A 25,219-nucleotide genomic window follows, 5' to 3' on the forward strand; every position below is an offset into this window, starting at 1 on the left:
ATATATGTAGGATTCAATAGTTTGATAATTGTTTCACTTACAAATGCTGATCGAGAAAGGCGCTCGCCGACCCTGACTTGTCTTGGTTACGATACTGAGGGTTAAGTGTTAGCGGGAAGGGAGACGGTAGCGTACGCCGGCTAAAAGTTAGACGAGCATTGTGTGGTAGGCGGTCAGAGAAGTAAGACGTAAAGACGCGAAGACGAAAGACGTATTCATAAAAGACGAATTGTTGTTCAACGACGTGGAAGAATATAATTGTGCCAATAGTTCATGATAAAAGACGAAACGACACAGCCTATTGTACGTCACCTCGATTCCACTGGAGTTTGGCATTTGAAAGTTAAATTAAATACATCAGCTACATTTGTTATGTGTTTCTTTAGACTTATACAAAACTTAAGTCTACAAATTTGGGGGCTCGTCCGGGATAAGACATCGATTCCATACCAGTAGCAGATGTGGACGTGTTTTTGGATGCCGATGCCGAGAGTTTACCGGCACCATCGAGGGAAACGAATTTGAGTTGGAATTGGAACGTCGCGTCGACCGTTGGCGTTGGTTGTAAACATCTACCTGCGTGCCCTAATAGGAGAGAGGTGAGAGGCGAGAGGCGAAGCTGTTCAGCAGAAACAGTGCCGACGAGCGACAAAGAAGTATAGAGTATTCCGTCAGCGGCGTATTTCCGAAGGGTTCGTAAGAGACAGAATTCAGGTGGGATGCATGATTCATTTTACTTACTTATCACGAAGGCTATAAAGTAGTAGAACTTTTCAGTGATATTTGCATTGACTTCGATTATTTTAGCGGTTCATATTTGTTGGGAACGAGGAAATAAATAGTAATTTTTCAGTGGATTTCGCTATAACAAATGAACAATTTACAATTTTGCTAAATGTTTATTCCAGGTTTTCCTGTAAGAATAAAATCTGAGTAATGAGTTTACAATAATTATTTGTATACGTTAATGTCAATAACAATTTAGATGTTGTAATAATTTTAAATAATTGTTTGAAATATTTTTACTAGCATACACAAAAATTATCTGTACAATTATCAAGGTGTACGGGTTGAGTACGGGCATGTACATAGGCGGCGTCATAGGTATTTTACTTGTTTCTTTTTTGAATGCAGTTAATCGTTATCAATGAACCTTTTTATATAAATATTACCGTTCGTACATAAGTAGTACATGAGTGTATATATATGAATATTTGTCGTGTACGTTTATTCCAAGTTATTGACGCGGTGTTTCTCTTATCCCGTATTTTGTGTGATTTGAATATCTATTGGTCAAAATGTCGGGAAGCGATACGCGTACGTTGAGTAGTTTTCCAAATATTTTATCAAATATTAAGAGTTGTAGCTTACAGTCGATTAAAGCATTACATTGGGTAGCTTTTGGTAATGAAGGAGAACCGCGAAAACAAAGAAAAGCACTCCGTGAATTTCGAGGGTTCAATTTAGACCATGATTCTGAACGTTTTAAGAAAATATTGGAAGATACCAAAGACAATTTGGGGCTGGCCAACTTAGTCTCGATCTGCAATATATTAAATTTAGATTACTCGGGTTCACAAAATGAAATTATCCAGCGTATTTGCTATTTTATGAATGACCTTCATATCGATAGTGGAAATGAAGGCGATGAAGAAAAACATGAAGAATCCTCAGAAGACGAAGACGAATATTTAGAACTAGAGGAAGAGACGCATGCAGGAAACGGTAGAAGATATGAAAGAAGCCCAGTTGAAAGTATTGGCATCGTCAGGAGGAATCAAAATCCGGACAGGGGCGGAAGAGATCCATTCTCGTTGAGTTTCAGAGACCTAGAAGATACAATAAGACCATTCGATGGTAAGGATGATTATCCTGTGAAGAAATGGATCCTGGACTTCGAGGAGATGGCTGATTTGACCGGATGGAATGATCTTCAGAAATTGATTTTTGCCAAGAAATCACTCAAGGGAATAGCCAAACTGTTCATACAGTCAGAGGATGGTATCAGATCATGGAGAGTACTGAAAACCAAATTGATCGATGAGTTTGATACGAGAACAAGCAGCGCACAAGTTTATAAGTTGCTCATGCAAAGAAAAAAAAAGAGGGAAGAGTCAGTGCAAGAGTATGTCTTGACCATGAGGGAAATTGGAAGCCGAGCGAACTTGGAGGCAGACGTCGTTATACAATACATCATAGATGGTATAGAAGATGATGCAGCAAATAAAATAATTCTCTACGGTGCTAAAGACTTTACAGAATTCAAAGAGAAGGTGAAGCTGTATATACGAGTAAAAGCTAGCAGAGGACAGGACAATCAGGCAAATAAAAACAGGAAAGATTGGAGAAAAGAAGAATATAGAAGAGGGGATAGCTCTAGAAAGGACTTTGAGAAAGGAAGAGACAATACTTGTTTCAATTGCGGCGGTAAAGGCCACAAATCGCGAGAATGCCCTGAGAAGGACAAAGGAGTTAAATGTTTTCGTTGTAATAATTTTGGACACTTATCCACCAGATGCCCGAAAAAATCGAGTGCCACAGCACAGCCTTCCAATGTTAACGTTGTGGAGTTGATTCCAAGAAATTGTGTCAAATTAGTTGTAGATGGCGTTCAAGTACCAGCACTTTTTGATACTGGAAGTGATATCAGCGCAATAAGAAAAGATATCTATGACGAATATTTCTCAACCATTTCGCTAAATCAAGATACAGTACCATTGAAAGGCCTAGGTACTAACAGAGTGGAAACTTTAGGATCATTCAACCGAACTGTCACGGTAGACGGAGAGGAGTGTCACCTTCAATTGCACGTTATTCCAACCTGTACAACTAGTTTTAGGGCTATAGTTGGAAACAATCTCCTGAGTCAAGTGGATGTTAGCATAGGAAGAGATGGCATCACTGTACGGAAAAGGGAGGCAGATAATTTTTTGATGGAAATAGCTGTGGACGACGAATGCCAAGACATAAAATTAAGTCATATAAAATCAGAAGAGAGAAAAGAAATTGTTAGATCCTTGATAGAAGATTATAAACCAATGAAGAAAGTAGAATTGGAATTTGAAATGAAAATTATTTTGAAAGATAACGAACCAATTTACCAAAGAGCTAGGAGATTGGCAACGCCGGAGAAGGAAGAAGTACGAAGACAAATAGAAGAATGGTTGGAGGAAAGAATAATTCGACCGAGTGCGTCAGAATATGCTGGTCCGATCGTTCTTGTCAAGAAAAAAGATGGAAGCACTCGAATATGTTGCGACTATCGTAAACTCAACAAGAAGATAGTTAAAGACCGTTTTCCCCTACCCATAATCGAAGATGTTTTGGACCGTTTACAGGGAGCTGAAGTTTTCAGCGTGATAGATTTGAGAAATGGATTTTTCCATGTGCCAATAGAAAAAGGTAGTATCAAATATACCTCTTTTATCACACCAGAAGGACAGTACGAATTTTTAAAGTGTCCTTTCGGTCTTTGCAACAGCCCAGCCGTGTTTCAAAGATATATTGCCCATATCTTGAGACCACTGACTTTGAAAAATATCGTTATCTTTTATATGGATGATATCATCATTCCTAGCAAAAATGAGGAAGAAGGACTTGAGAGATTGAAAACCGTTTTAGCTGTAGCTAAAGATCACGGATTGGAAATTAAGAAGAAGAAATGTGAGTTTCTGAAAAGAAGGGTAGAATTTTTAGGTTTCGTGATAGAGGAAGGTAAAATAAAACCTTCAGAAGAGAAAAGCATAGCTATCAAAAGATATCCTGAACCTACGACGATTAAACAAATCCAATCATTTTTGGGATTAACAATGTCACGTATTGTATTTCTTGGTCAAAATATTATACCATCATGTAAACAAAGTAAATCATAGCAGCCTTGGCGAAAGCAAAAACTAATAGTTTTTTTTTGTGGAATTGACTTGAGAACTGAAATAAAGACAGTCTATGAGAAATCGTCGTTTCATTTAGATATATGACATGGCGCAGTCGGAAATACATTGAAATTAAAGTTGAAAATTAAGTAGATAATTGAAAGTAGAAACGAGATGGGTGAATACAGAGGAATTGCACCTATGAATTTCTCCGGTAATTTATCGGAAAATTGGAAGCAGTGGCGACAGAAATTCGAAAACTACCTTGTGGCTACAGAGGTTAACAAAAAGGACGAAAAAGTACAGATTGCCCAACTTCTTCACTATATTGGAGAAGAAGGAATGTCAATATATAATACCTTCACATTTGCAAGTGAAAGTGAGAAAAATAAATTGGACAATGTTGTGAAAAATTTCGAAAATCATTTTTTACCGAAAAAAAACTATTAGTTTTTGCTACTACCAATGTTGGAAAAGAATCACCAAGTACAGAAGGGAAGAAGAGAAGGCCTCTCCGTTTTGAGACCCTATTTGAGGATAATGACTTCCAAGAGATTTCAGATCATCAATCAGAAATGAGAACCTCCTCCACACCTCAAGAAGAAGTTGAGGCTGGCGGTCGGGAACTATCAGATATATCCATACATGAGCCCTCCGGCAATGATAAGATCTGTTACGATTACATGAGGATGATAGAGGCCAGTGAGCATCAGAACGTTATGTTAGATCATGCAAACCTGGACTTTATATCAGCCCAGGTTGGGATGCTTCAAGAAAAGGTCCTGACAGAGTTCTGCGTGATGAATGACAGGATTCTTGATTATGAGGCAACTCTAAGAAGGTTTATACAGATAATTTTAACAACCTATCATCTTATATAGAGTAACGGAAACAATGCTCATTCTGAGAAAAAGAGTGGAAGTAATGGAAGACAGTCAAAAGATCTTATTATCCTCTGTAAAAGAATTAAACCTGAAATTCGGGAACCTCGTCGATATCTTGACACCCCCTCCTGGGACAACCTCTGGGGGGGTAGACCCCTTATCTTTGATAAAAGAGGATTCAAGGGGTATCCCCTCAGGTGTTGCCCAACATATTAAGAAATATCGCACTATCATAGGTAAGAAGATTTCTGATCAGCTGACAGATGATGACTTGTATTGTTTCTACAAAGCAATCAATGGCAGTGAGGAAGAATATCGTGATTGGTTTCTCAAGGTAGGGATTGAAGATGATGCTTTACTGCTTTACCAAAAACAGATGCACCCCGCACATATTACCCAAGCGTATTATAATAGCCTAGAATCAATCTTTAGGAAGGTGTGTCAAATAAAAAGGCATAACCTTGCTAAAGTTGAGAAGAAACCAGTTAAAATACAAGGATCATTAAAACAAGATACTGCCTCCAAGTTTTCTCTAGATCTAGGAGAACAAATATCAAAGCTCAAAATTGGAGCAAAGACCTGGGAACAGGATGCGGAAAGTACTCATAGTTCAGTAGGAGGGTACCCAGAAGATTACCACAATATTGAATGGAATTGATCTCCTGTTCCAATGCCTTACTAAGGACAATCTATATATAGAAAAAAAACCTATCTTATGAAAGATTCAAGTTTTTCTCGAGGAAACACTCCCATGAAAAATGGCTTTACACCATCTCAACTGATGATGTCTCGTAATTTAAGGGATACATTACCAAGCACTGAACATAATTTGAAACCATAAAAGATCAATTTTGAAAATTACAATAAGTCATTAGAACAGCAAAGACAAAAGCAAAAACAATACTATGATCGTTCTTGTAAAAATTCAAGACCTTTGAATATAAATAGTAAAGTTAGATATCAAACTCATTTAGGATCAAAATGGTCGTTTGGTAAAATAACAAACAAACCTAGAGAACGCTCATACGGTATACAAAAAAATGATGGAACAAATATCGTTAGAAATAGAAGATTCATTGAAATTTTGCCAAGTCAAAATGATCCACCACCTGACAATAATGATATCGATATAACTGATCAAGATGAGTTTGAATCTTCATCTTTGTCTAATAATAGTAGTTACTGTTACTCTAATCAAGAAGCAACATTATCTGGTAGACCAGTTGAAAAGCCAGACAGGCTAATGTATTATTGAAAATGTTAATTTCGTTATTTTTATAAAATTTTAATTTCATTGTTTTATTTAAAAAAAAGGGAGATGTCACGTATTGTATTTCTTGGTCAAAATATTATACCACCATGTAAACAAAGTAAATCATAGCAGCCTTGGCGAAAGCAAAAACTAATAGTTTTTTTTTATGGAATTGACTTGAGAACTGAAATAAAGACAGTCTATGAGAAATCGTCGTTTCATTCAGATATATGACAAACAGGATATTTCAGGAAGTTCATTTCTTCCTATGCACTAATAGCTAAACCCTTATCTGACCTGTTGAGAAATGGACAGCCCTTCACGTTTCGTGAAGCACAGAAGCAAGCCTTCCAGAGACTGAAAGAGCTTCTGAGTAGCGAACCTGTGTTACACATTTATCAGCCTGGCTACGAGTTGGAATTACACACTGATGCTAGTCAGCAGGGTTATGGAGCCTGTCTTTTGCAGAAATCTGGCTTGGATAATGGACTTCATCCAATTTTCTATATGAGTAGGAAAACCACACCAGCTGAAGAAAAATACTCAAGCTATGAGCTGGAAGTTTTAGCGGTTATCAATGCTGTTAAGAAATTCAGGATATATCTCCATTCAAAATCGTTACCGATTGTCTGGCATTTCAAAAAACCATGGATAAAAGAGATCTGAATACTCGAGTTGCCAGATGGGCATTGCTGTTAGAGGAATATATATATGTGATAGAACATAGAAAAGGTAGCCGTATGCCTCATGTTGATGCCTTAAGTAGATTTCCGACGACGATGATTATACAGGAGAGCATTATGGAAGATTGTTTGCTGAAAAGAGTGAAAGTAGCTCAAGAGAAGGACAACTATCAAAATGCCATCAATAAAATTTTGCAGCAAAATGAGGAGTATGATTCATATTTCATGAATAATGGAGTACTTTATAAATATAAAAATGGAAGAGAGTTACTTGCAGTTCCAGAAGGGATGGAAAATGAAATTATAAGAAGATCCCATGAAATTGGTCACTTTGGAGTTACAAAAACAAAGGGAGTAGTGAAAAGGGAATTCTTCATAGAAGGATTGACAGATAAGATTAAGGATTGTATAAGGAGCTGTGTGCCATGTATACTGGGAAATAGAAAAGAGGGCAAGAAGGAGGGTTTCCTGCATGTCCTACCAAAGAAAGGGCCATTAGATACTCATCACATAGATCACATAGGACCATTGACATCTACAAACAAAAATTACAAACATATACTGGTTGTCATAGACGACTTCTCTAAGTTCACATGGCTGTACCCTACAAAGTCCACTACAACCAGGGAAGTGAGTGAGTGAGTGTTTGGAAAAGCAAAAAAATATTTTTGGTAATCCGAACAGAATTATAAGTGATAAAGGAACAGCATTCACTTCAGAAGAATTCGAAAATTATTGCAATGAGGAAGGGATACATCACCTGACGATAACAACCGGAGTTCCACGCGGGAACGGACAAGTTGAGAGGGTGAACAGAATACTCATACCAATTTTGACAAAGTTGAGTATGGAGGATGCATCAAAATGGTATCGACACGTTCCGCGTGTACAAAGAGTGCTCAATTCTGCTTATCAAAGGAGTATCAACACAACACCAGCCGAGGTGCTCTTTGGAGTGAAGTTAAGAAATAAAGAAGACATAAAATTAAAGGAATTACTAGAGAGAGATATCATAGAAATGTTCAACGAAGAAAGGAATGCATTGAGGGAAAATGCAAGAAAACAGATAGAGAAAGTGCAAGAAGAAAATAGAAGGACATACAACCTGAGAAGGAAGAAGGCAAAAAACTACAAAGAAGGAGACCTAGTGGCTATCAAGAGAACACAATTCGGACCAGGGTTGAAACTTGCGAAAAAGTTTCTTGGACCTTACGAAGTTCTTAAAGTCAAACCCAACGAAAGATACGATGTTTTGAAGGTTGGCATTCATGAAGGGCCAATCAAGACGTCAACTTGTGCAGAATTCATGAAACCTTGGGTTGAGTATGAGTCTGAATCCGAGTCGGATTCTGCACAGGATGGCCGAATGTAGGATTCAATAGTTTGATTTGAAAATTGTTTCACTTACAAATGCTGATCGAGACAGGCGCGCGCCGACCCTGACTTGTCTTGGTTATGATACTGAGGGTTAGGTGTCAGCGGGAAGGGAGACGGTAGCGTACGCCGGCGAAAAGTTAGACGAGCATTGTGTGGTAGGCGGTCAGAAAAGTAAGACGTAAAGACGCGAAGACGAAAGACGTATTCATAAAAGACGAATTGTTGTTCAACGACGTGGAAGAATATAATTGTGCCAATAGTTCATGATAAAAGACGAAACGACACAGCCTATCGTACGTCACCTCGATTCCACTGGAGTTTGGCATTTGAAAGTTAAATTAAATACATCAGCTACAATTGTTATGTGTTTCTTTAGACTTATACAAAACTTAAGTCTACAAATTTGGGGGCTCGTCCGGGATAAGACATGGATTCCATACCAGTAGCAGATGTGGACGTGTTTTTGGATGCCGATGCCGAGAGTTTACCGGCACCATCAAAGGAAACGAATTTGAGTTGGAATTGGAATGTCGCGTCGACCGTTGGCGTTGGTTGTAAACATCTACCTGCGTGCCCTAATAGGAGAGAGGTGAGAGGCGAAGCTGTTCAGCAGAAACAGTGCCGACGAGCGACAAAGAAGTATAGAGTATACCGTCAGCGGCGTATTTCCGAAGGGTTCGTAAGAGACAGAATTCAGGTGAGATGCATGATTCATTTTACTTACTTATCACGAAGGCTATTAAGTAGTAGAACTTTTCAGTGATATTTGCATTGACTTCGATTATTTTAGCGGTTCATATTTGTTGTGAACGAGGAAATAAATAGTAATTTTTCAGTGGATTTCTCTATAACAAATGAACAATTTACAATTTTGCTAAATGTTTATTCGAGGTTTTCCTGTAAGAATAAAATCTGAGTAATGAGTTTACAATAATTATTTGTATACGTTAATGTCAATAATAATTTAGATGTTGTAATAATTTAAATAATTGTTTGAAATATTTTTACTAGCATACACAAAAATATCTGTACAATTATCAAGGTGTACGGGTTGAGATGCATGTACATAGGCGCCGTCATAGGTATTTTACTTGTTTCTTTTTTGAATGCAGTTAATCGTTATCAATGAACCTTTTTATATAAATATTACCGTTCGTACATAAGTAGTACATGAGTGTATACATATGAATATTTGTCGTGTACGTTTATTCCTAAGCTATTGACGCGGTGTTTCTCTTATCCCGTATTTTGTGTGATTTGAATATCTATTGGTCAAAATGTCGGGAAGCGATACGCGTACGTTGAGTAGTTTTCCGAATATTTTATCAAATATTAAGAGTTGTAGCTTACAGTCGATTAAAGCATTACATTGGGTAGCTTTTGGTAATGAAGTAGAACCGCGAAAACAAAGAAAAGCACTCCGTGAATTTCGGGGGTTCAATTTAGACCATGATTCTGAACGTTTTAAGAAAATATTGGAAGATACCTATGGTACAAGTACGACGTAAAGACGCGAAGACGAAAGACGTATTCATAAAAGACGAATTGTTGTTCAACGACGTGGAAGAATATAATTGTGCCAATAGTTCATGATAAAAGACGAAACGACACAGCCTATCGTACGTCACCTCGATTCCACTGGAGTTTGGCATTTGAAAGTTAAATTAAATACATCAGCTACAATTGTTATGTGTTTCTTTAGACTTATACAAAACTTAAGTCTATATATATATATATATATATATATATATATATATATATATATATATATATATATATATATATATATATATGAACTTTTGTTTTTACCGTTTTTATTCTTCCTTATAAAGCAGTGTGCTTTAAAGATTTGAATAAGTAACTTTCATAATTGGCTAATAGTACTTCATTTTCATCACATACAGTTTTATGTAAATTTTTCACCTCAAAAAATCAGTTTTATAAACTTCAAGTGAAAATTTTACAGAGAACTGTACATGATAAAAATGAAGTACACACTATGATGAAAGTTACATTATTCAGAGTATATGATGTTATGTACTGAGTACATGCTTAGTGTTATATAAAACGTACATGATGATAGTTACCTGCAAAGTATATAGTGGGTACAAGGTAAATGTTATGTACAGTATATATGATGAGTTTTAGATACAAAGTATGTGGTTAATGTTATGTATAAAATACATGATCAAGGTTATGTACACGTCACATACTGAAAAGGTGAACTTGTGGCGGACTTAGTATGTGTGCCAAGTATGTACATGTAACGTTAAAAGTCCGTGAAATACGATATCGCAGAAACTTGAGTTTCATATCTGTTACATGACAGGTACGTAATTGTGCTAGCTGGGATCGAGTGGTCCCAAGCTGAGATCATATGCAGAGAGGAACATTGGTTTAGGAGGACATTCAAAGGAGTCGCATACATGTTGTGCAACAATGTATTCAGCCAAGCTAACGTAGAGATACGCAACATATGGAAACCCATAATTAAGCGATAAATGGCCAACTCCCGCTAAACGGTCATCTCTCACTAAACCGGTGATACGGAAAAAGGAAAACGGAGATAAGTTGAAATACTCGAATGACTCATAAATTGTCATCTCTCGGAGGAATCAGTCCAATCATCACCCGAAGACAATTGTGGATACTAACAATCTAATCGTCGTGAAATAACTGGGCTTGGAATCTCCTAAATCATTAAATTTTCCATTTTTGTTCAATTGCTCTATTTTTACTTCTATTTTATTTCACTATTATTTCATTTCAGGTTTTTCTGCTTAACAAAATTGTTATTTTCAGCTATTCATTTTTAATATTTTTTTTAGTTCTCTCGAGGATTTCAAATCATTTCATATATTATCAGGCAATGGAAGTCCGAACTAATGGAATTCATCATGGTACTGTGTTATTTCCTCCAAGACAGATGCAAATGCAATAGAATACAATACGTATACTTTTTTTTTCAGTCATGGATCAGTTATTCCCACCAGGTGTCTACCGGTTTATTTTCTCACAGCAAGGAGTAGGGATGAGAACGAAGCCGGTCTCCTGTCTCTCTCATACAATGAGCATTTTTCTACTCCATATACAATTTTTGGCCACTTTTATTGTTCATAAATCGAGCGTAGATAGAGTCTGCCATGTCACCAGGCATGCCACCGCATAATCCACAACTGAAGGTTGGATCGCTCCGTAATCTGAATTCACTTCGGCTGTGCAACAGCACTCGATCAGTCATTGGAGAAAAAATGGAAAACCAGCACGTTGAATGACGAGTTTTGAGGTGAGAATATATCAATACCACGAATCCTTATTATGCCTACAGATGTGCCAATTCATATTAGGTCTCAAGGCCAAACAATTTCCGTTCATGGCTTGGATAATAGCACACCATGTTTTTCACAAGGACAATTATAAGTGATATGCTCTCGAGTGAGCAAATCATCCAGTATGACTAAAAGAAATATTGTACACACTATAGCATCAAGAGATTAATATTAGTTTGAAGTGTTTCTGCTCTGATAGAAATGATTTGTGTGGCATATATGAAAATGAAACTGAAGCAAATCTCAATTATCCTTCGCTCATATTCCGAACATTTTTGCTCACATTGTAGTCATATCGTATCATGCGATGATTCACAAGTTTAAAGAAATACCACAAAAAGTGAAAAAACCTTTATCAGCATTTCTCGTATTCGACCTGCTAAGGACTTCATTATATTGTCTTGTGCGATTGAGTTCACATTGAATATAACTATTTAACGTCGTTTTTCGAAAAACAGTGGATTTGGCAGTTGTGTGTTGTTCGTAAAAATGCCTAAGCGGGCTCATAGTGATTCTGAAATTGTGGAGAAAGAGAAGAAACGGCAAAAATACAATAAATTAAAAAAAAATGGAAGAATTTCGTAATGAAATTATGAATTTCTCCTCCGATTCTGAATTGTCAGATGATAATATGCTGAATACTGTCTTTGATAACTCAGGTAAGAACTAAACCATTGAGGAATTGAGGTTTATTGGCATACTTGATGTATGGCCGAAAAATCCTTGTGATTTAATTACATTTAATGAAAGGGATTCTTGGAAATTAGAATTCCCAAAAATTCTAGTAATTGAATGAATTTATTAATAGCTGAAATTCCTTGTGAAATAATAAGTTTGGCTCAAGGCATTTTTTGGAAATGGCCACCCGAATCTTAATGATTCTTTGTTTAAATCTCAGAGATTTCATTGATGCCTGATCAAATCTATTAGTTATTATGTATATATGTGTACATATGTATTTATCTTTGAATATTAAAACTTATAATATCCCATCTTTGTAGATGTGGAAGCCCAACAAAGGGGGTTTGGCTGTGACCACTGCGGATGTTTATGTAGATTCAAGTGATCCTATTAGTTTAGTAATCAATGAAACCGAACAAGCGCCGGCTGACCCCGTAAATAACATGAATCGAACAGAGAAAACGCTAAACAATGATTCACCACCGCCACTACCGGAAAGCAAGGAAGATGATGTAATGAATCTTTTTGGCCAGGATCCGGCCAAAACTACTAAGTTGGGCCACATAATACTAGACGGAATTGCGGCACGGTGGTCGCATCTTTTAACAAAAGGCTTAGATAGGGAAAAAAAACAAAAATTAATCGAACAATATCTTCCCGCTCAAAATTGTGACGCACTATTAGCCCCTATCTTAAATGAAGAGATTGCAACAGGTTTAAAAGAAAATAAAGTACGTGAAGATAAATATTTATCAAAAATTCAAACTCAAATAGCCGCTGGTCTTATGGCGTTATATGATCTTATTAGCATACTGGTTTCGAACAAAAACTCTGCAAACGATAATAATCAACTCCTACAGAAAATAGCTGATTCAACAAAAATATTTGCAGATGTTTTTTACCAGATATCACTTCATAGAAGATTTTTATTAAGTTCATTTTTGAACTCTCAATACAAAAAGTGTTTGGAGAATCAGAAAATTGACAAATATTTATATGGGGAAAATTTATTAGAAAAGGTAAAAGAGTTCCGAGAAGCTTCTAGTGCATCTTCAAAGGTTGGAGGCATTACAAAACCTAAACATACATATCTTCAAAAGGATCATTTGAACTACCAAGGTCAATTCAACAAACCCAAGTTCAGACAGCAGAGAGGCGAACATGGAAAATAGAGAGAGGGAGATCCGGACTATTTCAGAGAACAGAGAGGAACGACAAGACATTCAAAAAACAAACACCCTGGACAACGAAAAAGAACTAACTGTAGGGGTATGTACTGAAACCGCCGGTAGATTGTCTAGATATTTTAACCAATGGGCCAAAATTACCAACAATAAAATTATTTTGAGTTAGGTTAAAGGATTTAAAATTCCCTTTCTGAAAGTACCGGTTCAACACAGAACGACAAAAATTTGCATTGCTAAAAAAGACTTGAATGCATATAATCACGTGATAAATGAATTAGAAACAAAAGGAGCCATAGAACTCTGTACACATATTGACAATGAATTTCTGTCACCTTATTTTTTGGTCCCAAAATCAGATGGGGGCATCAGATTCGTTTTGAATCTTAAAAAACTTAACGAATACATTAATGCCCCTCACTTTAAATTAGAGGACTATAGATCCGTGTTGAAATCGATCTCAAAGGGTGATTTTATGGCGAAACTTGATTTGCCTCATTAAGGATAGATACTGAGTATTCATTAAGTGAAAAACTCATACCAAATATTTTTGCGCTATTTGGTCACCCAGAAATAGACCTTTTTGCTTCCGAACAAAATACAAAATGCAAACGATATGTTTCTTGGAAACCCGATCCAGGATCGGAAACTGTTGATGCATTTACGTTAACATGGTCCAATTTTAAGTTTTACGCTTTTCCACCATTTTCCATGGTATCTAGAGTACTAGATAAAATTATTTGTGACAAAGCGGAAGGAATTGTTGTTGTACCCAAATGGCCGAATCAACCATGGTACCCTAAATTTAAAAAAATGCTAATAGAATCCGAAATTATTTTAGGGCCAGATAAACACTTAATTTCATCTCCTTCCAGCTTACCACATCCGAACTACAAACACCTTACCCTGGCTTTAGGGATTTTGTCAGGCAAGCATTTCTAAGAAGAAATATTCCGGAAGCTGGAATTCCCATACTTCTCTCTTCTATTTGTGAAAAAACTCTAAAGCAGTATGATTCGGTTTTTAAGAAGTGGTGGAGCTATTGCAGTGCAGAAAATTTCAATCCGTTCAATTACGATTTAAAGATCTCAATTAATTTATTAAAAACTTTAGTAGATGAAGGCCTTTCTTACAGCTCAATAAATATGCATAAATCAGCCTTGTCACTAGTAATAAGATTTCCGAGTAAGGAAGATTATATTTTCAAACGGTTTTTGAAGGGCATTTATAATATGACACCTCCTATGCCCAAATATTTAACTACTTGGGATCCTTCTCTAGTTCTAAGATATTTAGAAGGCCTTTATTCACATGAAAATATTTCTTTAGAAAAGCTTGTTCATAAACTAGTAACTTTACTGGCCTCAACATCGGCTCATAGGATACAAACAATTTCGCTAATTAAGATTGAAAATATCATTATTAAAAGTACAGTTTTAGAAATTAAAATTTCAGATAGAATCAAGACATCAGGCAGAGATAAAAATCAACCGATTCTTAGATTTCCTTTTTTTAGAGAGAAACCACCACTTTGTGTTGCATCTCTGATATCTCATTATCTAGAGAGAACTAACTTGTTAAGGCCTAAAAATGAAGAACGACTGATTATTACTACTAAGAAACCATTTAGGGCAGCTTCGACACAGACATTGAGCCGATGGATAAAAAATGTATTAAGCTTAAGTGGCATTGACTGTAATATTTTTAAGGGCTATAGTACTCGACATGCCGCAACATCTGCAGCGGCTCGAGATGGCCTCAGTGTAGATGCAATTCGTAAAACCGCTGGTTAGACTAAAAATTCAGAAATATTCAATAGATTTTACAATAAACCTCTAGCAGACGATCCAACTGAATTTGCTAAAACTATTTTATCTATTAAAAATAGTACTAAATAGTTAAGGTATAATATATGTATGTGTGAATAAACATTGGTGCACACTTATGTATATATATATATATATATATATATATATATATATATATATATATATATATATATATATATATATTGTTCGACTTACCTGTAAGGAGGGACAATCTAAATTATCCGAGCTCATATTCCGAACATTTTTGCTGCCCGCCCTAAGATCCACGCCCAAATTACAATCTATTCACTCTTAGAACGCTTTCACGCGACAATATAATGAAGTCCTTAGCAGGTCGAATACGAGAAATGCTGATAAAGGTTTTTTTCACTTTTTGTGGTATTTCTTTAAATTTGTGAATCATGGCATGATACGATATGACTACAATGTGAGCAAAAATGTTCGGAATATGAGCTCGGATAATTTAGATTGTCCCTCCTTACAGGTAAGTCGAACAATCTTTCAATTGGCGGGAAGTCAGACAATCAACAATTAAGGGATTGCTTTCAAAATGTTATCTCATTTTCAGTAAGCATGTTTCTCTGACCCACCTGTAATCTATTTTCACCTACAGGTGGTGCAGCGTAAGGAATTTCTTGAAAGGCGTAATAATCGTTGCCATTTTCACTCTTTAGGATATGCCCTCGAATTTTACCTTCCTTCAGTTGAACTATGATATCTTCATTCAGTTCCTACAACAAAAATACAGATTGAGTGAAAAGTGTTATAATAATCTCAAATGAGGAAGCTTATTACGATATAAAAATTTTAGATTTCATCAAAATAGTGGTATTTGCAAGACCGGTTTATATAAAAATTCAACACTGAAGATTATAGAAATTACCGGAGTTGTCAAACTTATAAATTGAAGACCTACATGAATGGAGTTGTTTTTTTGGTGTTATATATTTCGAGGTTTTAATTGATTTAATAATTTACATGGCGTCCAACAAATTCTAACAATCGGTGTCAAATTATGATTTAGTTTCTGCTGATTCTTTTCTGGTGCAGGATGACTTCCAGGAATATCGCGATTCCATGTTTCAGTAGTGATTGATTATTTTTTTCAACGTATGAACACCATGAAATAGTTGACTGCTAGGCAGCGTATGAATGGATCATTGAACCAAGAATTTTCAGATTTTATTATCGTGTTTTTCAGAATGATCTCACTACTCACACTCTCACAACAAAGTCAGTCTATCAAAATGCGTGCCATCCCATGATTTTGATAAACTTTCTCACATCGAATTTCCATACGCTTTACACATTTGCTTAGAGAAATTTGAAAAATTGTAGATTTTGCACACTTTTCAACTAATTGAACCTAGTGCATTCAGTTTTGAATGTTTTTTGAAAGATTGGGCAGACTTTGACCATTTTTGAAATAAAAGAGAACTTTCAATAATCTTTTCAAGTGCGACAAAAAATCTTAACATTGATATATTGTGGTCATACAAAAATATCCATAATGTTGGTGATGGGACAATCTTTGCAAATCACTTATATGAAGACAAAAACCCTTTTTTTTTCGAAAACTGAATATTCAACTCATTTTTACTGTACAAAAAATATTGGAGGAATGGTTTCAGATGCAATATCTTCTGAAACTTGAAAATATAGATACAGTTAATAGATTCTGGATAATAAATTTGGTTCAAAAATACATTTTTTGTCATGAAATTGGGTGCGTTTGATGACTTGAATTAAATTCAAATATAACATGATGATATCAATACACATTCAATGGACAGATCAGAGTCAGTGATTATTTTCTGACGTAAATCAGTTCATTTGATTACTGCTATTTTGTTCATTGAATCGAGTATGGGATTTTTTGTTATCATTTATCAAGTATTTGAGCACTAACTCAAAAGTTGAATTCTTTTTGGGTTCATACGGTTTGAAAATGTTAACAAAATATTTTTACGCAGACGAATCTAAAAATCTATATTTTCCATAATATTCACGGTTAAAAAACTTCACTGTGATACTCAGATGTAAGACATCTGGTTTTCTATACCTCTAATAATGCACTCGCAGAAGTGCAGTATTGAACACACTTTCCTTAAAGTTTCGAATCTACTGATTTCAACATTGATACAGCGATTTTATGCAACAGAAAATGTACACACCAAGAAACCTACATCAATCAGTCCTGACAAAAATAGACAAAAAATTGAGCAACAGAGAAGAAGCAAAAGAATCTCCGTCAAGATGTTCGAAAATGGAAATTATAAGATTAGGAACAGTTTTATTGGACACTAATCAGAACATTAGAAGGATCCGTTCTGAAATATGTCTTTCCCCCGTATCACGAATTACTCACGGAATGAGATTCTCATAATGCTTGCCTTTTTTTACAGATCAAAGAAGATGATGAACTTATGTATCCAAATTTTAAAAAAAGGATATCTATCAATTCTGAGTCTTTTCGGAGTTTGATAATACAATAAAAAATATTTTCTTTCACGTGAAGTTTTGGATTGGATCTGTACGTTACCGTTGACTTTCACTCTAAATTGGGTTAAAATAGTTATGATATAGGTGATGCTGAAAATAGAAAACCATTCGAAAAATACATATTGAGTAGAAATATTGCAAATAAATGACAACAAAAACTCAGACTCATTGAAGGATAAAAGTTTTTCCCATTTTATTGTATGTTTTGTATTTTATTCAGTGACGAGTCAAAATACAAAAGTGATAGAATGTTTAACAGACAGAATAACCACTACTACTCAACAGATAATCGCCATAAGATTAAAGAGAAACTAACCCCCGAAATGATTCTTCTGATGGCAAAAAACACAAGCACTACGGGAAAATTCTTAAGGCGCTTTAAGAGCGGTGCCTGTGCGAAAGTAGCGATTCATGTTGAATTCGAATCGCTGGAGATTGAATTCGTTTGGAAGAACGTTCTCATGAAAACTGTTTCATTTTGGAACGCAGTTTCCAGGCGGATGGTTTTTTTTCTGGATGGAATCCAGCAGCTTCAGGGTATGGTTAGGGGCGGAGTTAGGGACGGAGAACAATCAAAAAAGGTCTGCTCTGAGCTTGATAAAGCATCAGAAGTTGCTGAGGTGTATACAGTTTTCTGGTTCGGAACAGGGTTTCAAGCTTTTGAGAAGCAGTCTTTGCAATTCCAGCGACATGATTGTGTGATTAACGGAAAAACAGATTTTAAACAGATTTTTTTCAAACAGAGCATATTGAGACGTAATTCTGATGTAAATCATTTGAAACCTCATAATACCAATCGGGTTTATAGATAAATTTCATTAGTTCGGACTTTCATTGTCTAATATAATATAAAATGATTTGAAATCTCTGAAAGAATCTGTAAAAAATTAAGTCCAGTTATCACCCGAAGACGATTGTGGATACTAACAATCGAAACGTCGTGAAGTAACTTGTTTGGAATCTTTCAATTATTAATTTTCATTTCTTGTTATTCATTTTTTAAATTTTCATCCCGTGTTGATAGTTCAATTTCTTTGATTTTTTGGTCGTTGCTTGTATTTTATATCATTGTAATTTCAGTTTTTTTGCTTAATATAATTGTTATTTTTCAGATAATCGTTTTTATTTTTTTACAGATTCTTTCAGGGAATTTATCATGCATCAGGCATCACGAAACATTTTCAACCACCTTCAATCAAACGTTATATAGATACATTCGACAGCAGTATATTTCAGAAATTAGCGGAAAATCAGAAAATCATATCTTTTCGAACTTCAAAGTTTCTCAAATAGATAAAATTATAGTGATTTGAGAAATTTACTATCTCGAGCCTTTCATAAGAAAAAAGAAGTGAGAAATTGTCAGTTACTTTACTGATCTATTTGCCCTGAATAGAGAGATGCCTTTCTAGCAAGCTTCACATATTCATGTGAAAGCATGGCCTATACAATTCTTTTTCTGTAAATATTCAGTAGGGAGGGAAACATGGCATGGAAATGATAATGAACAGAATATATTTCACTTACTCCAGTAGTTGCTGCATGTAAAACATTGAGCAACAGCCAAAAACAATTTGTAAGGAATATTTTCCTCATATTGCAAATAGAAACAATAAAATTATGACACTGACTGGAAAATAGAACCTTTTATTCGTAGTATTTGTGTTTGATTGGAAAATTAATCATATTACATGGGAGAGAGTGGAACCTAATGATATCAAGAAAAGTGGAATCAATTAAAGTACCTGTTCACAGGTACGTCACTACATAAGTATATATTTTTTGTCAATAGTACCGACATAGATATTAGCAGCGAGTCAACTTACCATATTTTCACGGTTTAATTTTATCTGATCACAATTTCACACAAAAATGGCACAGATTACTTGGCAGCATATCAAACCCCACTCTTTCCCACTAATTTCGAGTGTAGAAAATTACATATCAATTGTCCTTCGGAAATTATCTCAAGTGTTTCTGTATACTTATTTCAAATCAGTAGGTACAAATTTTATCATACTCTCCAAATGTATTTTATTATTATGATTTTATTACCACACCAAATAAATATTCCAAAATGTTGAAAACATATTAATTCACCACCTCTCTCAATGAATATAATTGATAATAGTAATGAATTATCATTAAATAGGGGCATGGGTATGGGTAAATATAAAAAAAATGTTTCAAAAACATTTCCTGACCTTTTCTATATTTGGAACCTTGCATGATTTTTGTAACAAATACATTAAGAATAACTCAAAATATGTACAAGTATGATGTAAGGACAAAATAAAAAGTGCATCCAGTTTTGAAAAAAAATACAATAGATATGCACTGAAAGCTGTTCGGAAACAAGATAGACCTTGCAATCGGTTTTTTTGTTTTATAGAAAACGTTTCTCGTGAAATCGTTGTGAAAGATAGTAACACTGGAAAAGTCGTTGTTTGAACTACAAGACCAAACACTGGAAGAAGACGATTTGAAGCTTGTTGCTTTTTATTCGAGTCCTCAATACCTTACTATGCAAAAACTGCGAAAATTGCGGAATTGTCAGCAAAGAATACCAAGTCGAAATTGAAAATCATATCTTGAAATGAAACTTCCATGGAGAGACATTCAAGTAAGTCACCAAAACTTGAGACAGATATATGTGAGCCGCTAAAACATTATGTAGATTGGAAATATAGAGCTTGGAAATTGATAGAAAGTTTTAACGATTCGAAAAAGTCTTTAAATCAAAAATCACCGTTTCGATGAATACCTGGAATACTCAGAATTCAGTCGATCTCTGTCTGTTGTATTGAATCCCCCTATAAAACGTTTGGTCGCTCTTTACGTATTTAACAGTTTGAACGCGTTTTGAGGTTCAACTTAGTACACTTCAAACTTCACTGTTTAGGAATTCTTTCTTATGGAGAACTGAGTTTATGTGAAATGAACTTCTTGATAACGTTTTTCCAAATGAAATTAATTTCGAACGTAAATCGCTACTTTCGCACAGGCATCGCTCTTAGAGCCCCTCAAGGATTTTCTTGTGGTGCTTGTGTTTTGTCCTTGAAAAAAAAAAGTAACCAAGAGACGAATTGAAGATCCAGATTGAAAGTTCATAGTTCTGCACCAGCCAATACACAAGGAGAATTTTGGAAAAAAAATAATGGTGTATTTATCTGGATTTGTCGCTCCACATTCCATAAAGAACTGACCAATTGAGATATTCGCATTGCTTGCATTTCTATATGAGAGAGGAAACTCATAAAGAGAAGAAATACCGTTGTGTTCGAATTGTAAAGAAAAGACCAAATGTACAAAGTCCCTACCAATCCATAAGTTTCTCCGTATTTTAACGATTCATTCGAGAACATTCTCTCCAACAGGAAGACATTTTCCAACATATGGTGATGATTATTTGAAAATAAATGAATTCTCCCACTCAGTGTCGAACATGACAATATGATTTTGATAACCTTCAAGAGAAAAATGAGTTTCAGACTCATATGGTCAGTTATAGGTGGTGCAGTATAACCCAAGTCGGGGTACAAATTTTTGTACGGATTTCGTTGATTCAAATATCAGTTAATACTACATGTTTTTCTAACCAAATGTATGAGAAATGGGGCGCAAGGATGTTGAATTCCTTTACAGCTCTGAAAATTTAGTATGGACTTTTGGTGTATAACTGATTCTATTTCTCTTGACTGCATTTTGTTCCACTCTCTCCCATGTGTTTCTCGATAGAAAGGAAATAAAACGATTGAGATGATCTGAATCGCACTCAGTGATTATTTTGTCGTTACCACGTGCAATATGAGGAAATTCTTCGTCACAAATGGTTTATTGTTGTTGCTTAGTATATCACATGCAGCAACTACTGGAGTAAGTGAAGAATATCCTATCATGAATTTTATGTTATTCTCTCAAGTGATTTTTTTATTAAAAACACTATTTAGGAATATTATCCAACATAAATATAAGATTGTAGAAATGAATTGAATTTCACAATCATTACATCTTGATTACTTTGCAAATGCTCAAGTTTGAAGCAACCGTGATATCCTGAAATCACTGGTTTTATCAGTTTTGGAATACATACATTTTGCAAGGATATGACATTCTAGTTTGTTGCGAATTTTTCATTCACACTGCTGTCATTTCAATCAAGGGGGTCAATTCAATCAAAAGTGTCCAGTCAACGTGGGGTTTGCGTTTCTCCATTATTTTGTAATTTGCGACTTAATATTTTTGTCTTATTGAAATTTTTGGTAATAGTGAGAGATAAATTTAAAAAAAAGCGTTGTGTTTTCTATTTCTTCTGTTTCTTGTATACATTTACGCTATATCCCAAATACACACTGCGAAAAAACAATGGTGAAAACAACTTGGTAATAAAATATAAAAATGGGCATCCGACTATAGTAGTAAAAAACTTGTAATTCCATCCAATAGATTTTTAGAGAAAGATGCAATTAACACATTAACTATTTGCTATCAAAATTAGGGGTCTAAATACCAAAACTCACTTAATTTATAGAAATGTACTAGCAAGTTGTCATAGTGTTGTTGCGATTTCAGAGAGTTGGTTACATATGTAGATCATCTCAACAGCGAACTATTCCCGTATAATTATACAGTTTATCGTAAAGATAAAAACACAGGAGCTCGTGGAGGTGGTGTTTTATTGGCAGTCGATAGCAACTAATACCAATCCCTTGAATTGAATTGATTTGTCATGTTTATGAAATAGATGTTTTGTCAGTAAAGATATGGGACTGTAATCATGATTCGAAAATCATAATACTTGTATATATTCCTCCATACACATCTGTTGATGAACATGATGAATTTTTCGAATGCCTAGAGAACATTCACGAAATTAGCAATACAATAATTTTAGGTGACTTCAATATTCCAGAACTTCAAAATCATTATGATAAAAAGTTCAAACCAATTTGATATTACGTTTCAATAACTTTCTGAGCTTTTGTAATATGTATCAAATTAATAGATTTAAAAATTATAATGACAGACTCATTCTCGATTTGATAATTGCTAGTAACGAAAACAATTGCACAATTGCAAGTACTTACTGATGACGACCCTCTTGTTCAGATTGATCGCCATCATCCAGGACTTATAGTACAAACTTCACCAGGGCCAACACGAAAAAAATTTTCTTCTTTCATTAGCCGGTATAACTCCAGAAATACTGAAAAACTTTGCAGATTACTCGGAGGAGTTGATTGGAATCAACACTTCAGCAACCTGAATGGCGTCGATCAAACATGCGAACGGTTTAACGAAGTCATACAAAATATAATAAATATAATAAAAAAGTGTATACTCATGAGAAAATGCTGCTCCCGCAAGAACCCTACCTGGTATTCAAAAGATCTGATTCGAAAACTGAAAGTAAAAAATCACTACCTGAAAATGTATAGGAATAATAAACTACTTTTTTATCGTGAAAAGTTCAGAGAGATGAGGCATTCAGTTAAACGCGATATAGATATTTCATATAAACGTTTCATTGCGAACTCCGAACAAAACCTGAAAAAAATTTCCTCCAGTTTTTGGAGCTATGTGAACTCAAAGAATGATAAATCTCGAATTCCAGGACATATGTATTTTAATGATCAAATATTGTCATCACCTTACGCTATTGTTAATGCATTTGCAACGAACTTTCAAAGCGTGTATATTTCTGATAATAATCTTAAAAATTCGAACTGGAATAATGGAGAATGTCTCAACACCAGTGATTACTTACATCTTGGTGAAATCTCGGAAAATGACATCATCTCAGCTTCCAATAATTTGAAAAATAAATTGACAGTTGGACCAGATGGCATTCCAGTCATGTTTGTTAAGAATCATATTGCTCTTTTTGCGAAGCCTCTTTGTATCATTTACAACCTCATGCTGAAAAATTGTTACTTTCCGAATATATGGAAGATGTCGAGGATATGCCCTATCTTTAAAACCGCCAAGAATTCGGAAATAGTAAATTATAGACCGATTACTATAATATCAGTGTACTCGAAATTAGTTGAAATAATTTCATCGGACCTTATTTATAAGCACGTAAAAAAACACAATTTCCGAATTTTAACATGGTTTTGTGAAGTGTCACGGCACTGCATCAAATCTTTGTATTTTCACACAATATGTTTCTGACAAACTGGACCAACGGAAACAAGTTGGAAACGGATTTCAGCAAAGCATTTGATCGGGTTTCAAATCATCAGTTGCTCATGAAATTATCAAGCTTTGGCATATCCAGGAGACTTCAATATCTGCTGAAATCATATCTTAGTGATAGAAAATTATTTGTGGAATACGAAGGAATTAAATCGTTTATATTTAATGCAACTTCCGGGGTTCCTCAAGGTTCAAACTTGGGTCCATTATTATTTCTTCTGTTTGTTAATGACATTTCTGATAATATCAACTCTGAAAAACTACTTTTTGCTGATGATATGAAGATTTTCAGGGAGATTGAAGACTACTCTGATTGTATATCATTTCAAAACGATATTACTGATTTACATGATTGGTGTCAGAAAAATGAACTATCATTAAACATAGGCCAATGTACAATTATGACTTTTGCGAGAAAATTCTCAATACACATATATAAATACAAATTGGATAATATAACATTGGCAAGAATTACCGAATCGAGTGATCTGGGTATTATCTTTGATGAAAAACTAACGTTCTCGTCACATATCGAAGAAATAACATTCCATGCAATGAAAATGCTAAGATTTGTTATGCGTAATAGCAAAGGATTCTCATCAGTAGAGGCAATTAGCTCTATATATTATTCATTGGTCAGAAGCAAACTGGAATATTGTAGCTCCATATGGAATCCTTGTCAGGGAATATATATATATATATATATATATATATATATATATATATATATATATATATATATATATATATATATATATATATATATATATATATATATATATATATATATATATATATATATATATATATATATATGGTTTTCCGGGTATTTGATCCGTGTATGTGATATTATCTCTAATTTCACCGACGTTTCGACAAAATCTTATTTGTCATTAGCTAGCTTATTCTTTTAAATATTCATTCATAAATATACTCCCTGCAAATTAATCATTTTTACTTATAACTAGGTCAACCATGTTTTGCTAATAATGCAAATATATTTATCTATAAACTATATTGTCATTCGACGAGTTGTTAATTGAAAATCTGAATCAGAACAAAAAGAACAATGGACTAAAGTGAACACTCTTATCAATTTTTTAATTTTAAGCCCTTCATTATGAAATAATCTCTACATGACGATCCTGCTGATTAAAAAAAATTGGAATGGGTACCACCAACTCAAAATAAAGTGAAATTGCGAGCAGTGGTGTAGTTAACTCCAATTTAATTGTAGAAGACGTGTTGAAAATTCCGAACGATATAAGGGTGCTTATATACATTATTACGTTCCTTCTACTAGTCTTAGTAGGACTACGCCCTCAAAACAGTTATCGGAGAGGGTTGAAACGCGACATATTCCGAAGTATGGTTCTAAGGTCGTAGGTTATTGTCGCTAACGCCTATTCAAGTCTAAACGTCAGATGG

At 34.7% G+C, this 25,219-nt stretch overlaps 5 protein-coding genes across 6 annotated transcripts in view; 4 read left to right on the forward strand and 1 right to left on the reverse strand.

Annotated features, from left to right (window-relative positions):
* Positions 1-19,438, reverse strand: part of LOC111511729 (juvenile hormone esterase) — a 78,887-nt gene extending 59,449 nt beyond the window's left edge. Inside the window, exons 1-2 of one of the 2 annotated variants that reach the window (XM_074178027.1) lie at positions 19,420-19,438; positions 15,682-15,822 (exon numbers count right to left, since the gene is read on the reverse strand). In XM_074178027.1, coding sequence (XP_074034128.1) covers positions 15,682-15,822; positions 19,420-19,422 — 144 coding nt within the window. In that variant the 5' untranslated portion in view covers positions 19,423-19,438. Of the gene's footprint in view, positions 1-15,681; positions 15,823-19,120; positions 19,276-19,419 lie in introns of those variants that run through there. The other variant, XM_074178023.1, reaches the window with a different exon arrangement.
* On the forward strand, positions 36-7,331 carry LOC111511732 (uncharacterized). Its single transcript, XM_074178013.1, has one exon. It carries the CDS (start codon positions 1,299-1,301, stop codon positions 3,870-3,872), a length of 2,574 nt encoding a protein of 857 aa, XP_074034114.1. The 5' UTR covers positions 36-1,298; the 3' UTR covers positions 3,873-7,331.
* LOC141483397 (uncharacterized) lies at positions 7,331-8,628 on the forward strand. Its single transcript, XM_074178050.1, has one exon. The coding sequence runs from the start codon at positions 7,539-7,541 to the stop codon at positions 8,061-8,063; it is 525 nt and encodes a 174-aa protein (XP_074034151.1). The 5' UTR covers positions 7,331-7,538; the 3' UTR covers positions 8,064-8,628.
* On the forward strand, positions 12,581-15,090 carry LOC141483386 (uncharacterized). Its single transcript, XM_074178035.1, has 2 exons — positions 12,581-13,347; positions 14,138-15,090. The coding sequence occupies exons 1-2, from the start codon at positions 13,240-13,242 to the stop codon at positions 15,053-15,055; spliced, it is 1,026 nt and encodes a 341-aa protein (XP_074034136.1). The 5' UTR covers positions 12,581-13,239; the 3' UTR covers positions 15,056-15,090.
* Positions 19,439-21,319: 1,881 nt separating the features above from the next.
* Positions 21,320-25,219, forward strand: part of LOC111509140 (juvenile hormone esterase) — a 36,815-nt gene continuing 32,915 nt past the window's right edge. Inside the window, exon 1 of the mRNA XM_074178062.1 lies at positions 21,320-21,469. Within this exon, the coding sequence (XP_074034163.1) occupies positions 21,401-21,469 (69 nt within the window). The 5' untranslated portion in view covers positions 21,320-21,400. The remainder of the gene's footprint in view (positions 21,470-25,219) is intronic.

The sequence above is a fragment of the Leptinotarsa decemlineata genome, unplaced genomic scaffold (assembly GCF_025532065.1).
Source record: "Leptinotarsa decemlineata unplaced genomic scaffold, Ldec_3_MD MMD2_P_RNA_scaffold_14, whole genome shotgun sequence".
Taxonomy (NCBI): domain Eukaryota; kingdom Metazoa; phylum Arthropoda; class Insecta; order Coleoptera; family Chrysomelidae; genus Leptinotarsa; species Leptinotarsa decemlineata.

Bases quoted from the DNA above. Each gene is read 5' to 3' on its own strand.
- LOC111511732 (XM_074178013.1), top strand. From the start codon at position 1,299: ATGTCGGGAAGCGATACGCGTACGTTGAGTAGTTTTCCAAATATTTTA.
- LOC141483397 (XM_074178050.1), top strand. From the start codon at position 7,539: ATGGAGGATGCATCAAAATGGTATCGACACGTTCCGCGTGTACAAAGA.
- LOC141483386 (XM_074178035.1), top strand. From the start codon at position 13,240: ATGGAAAATAGAGAGAGGGAGATCCGGACTATTTCAGAGAACAGAGAG. The intron at 13,348-14,137 runs GTATGTACTGAA...ATCTCCTTCCAG, and splicing joins AAAAAGAACTAACTGTAGGG to CTTACCACATCCGAACTACA.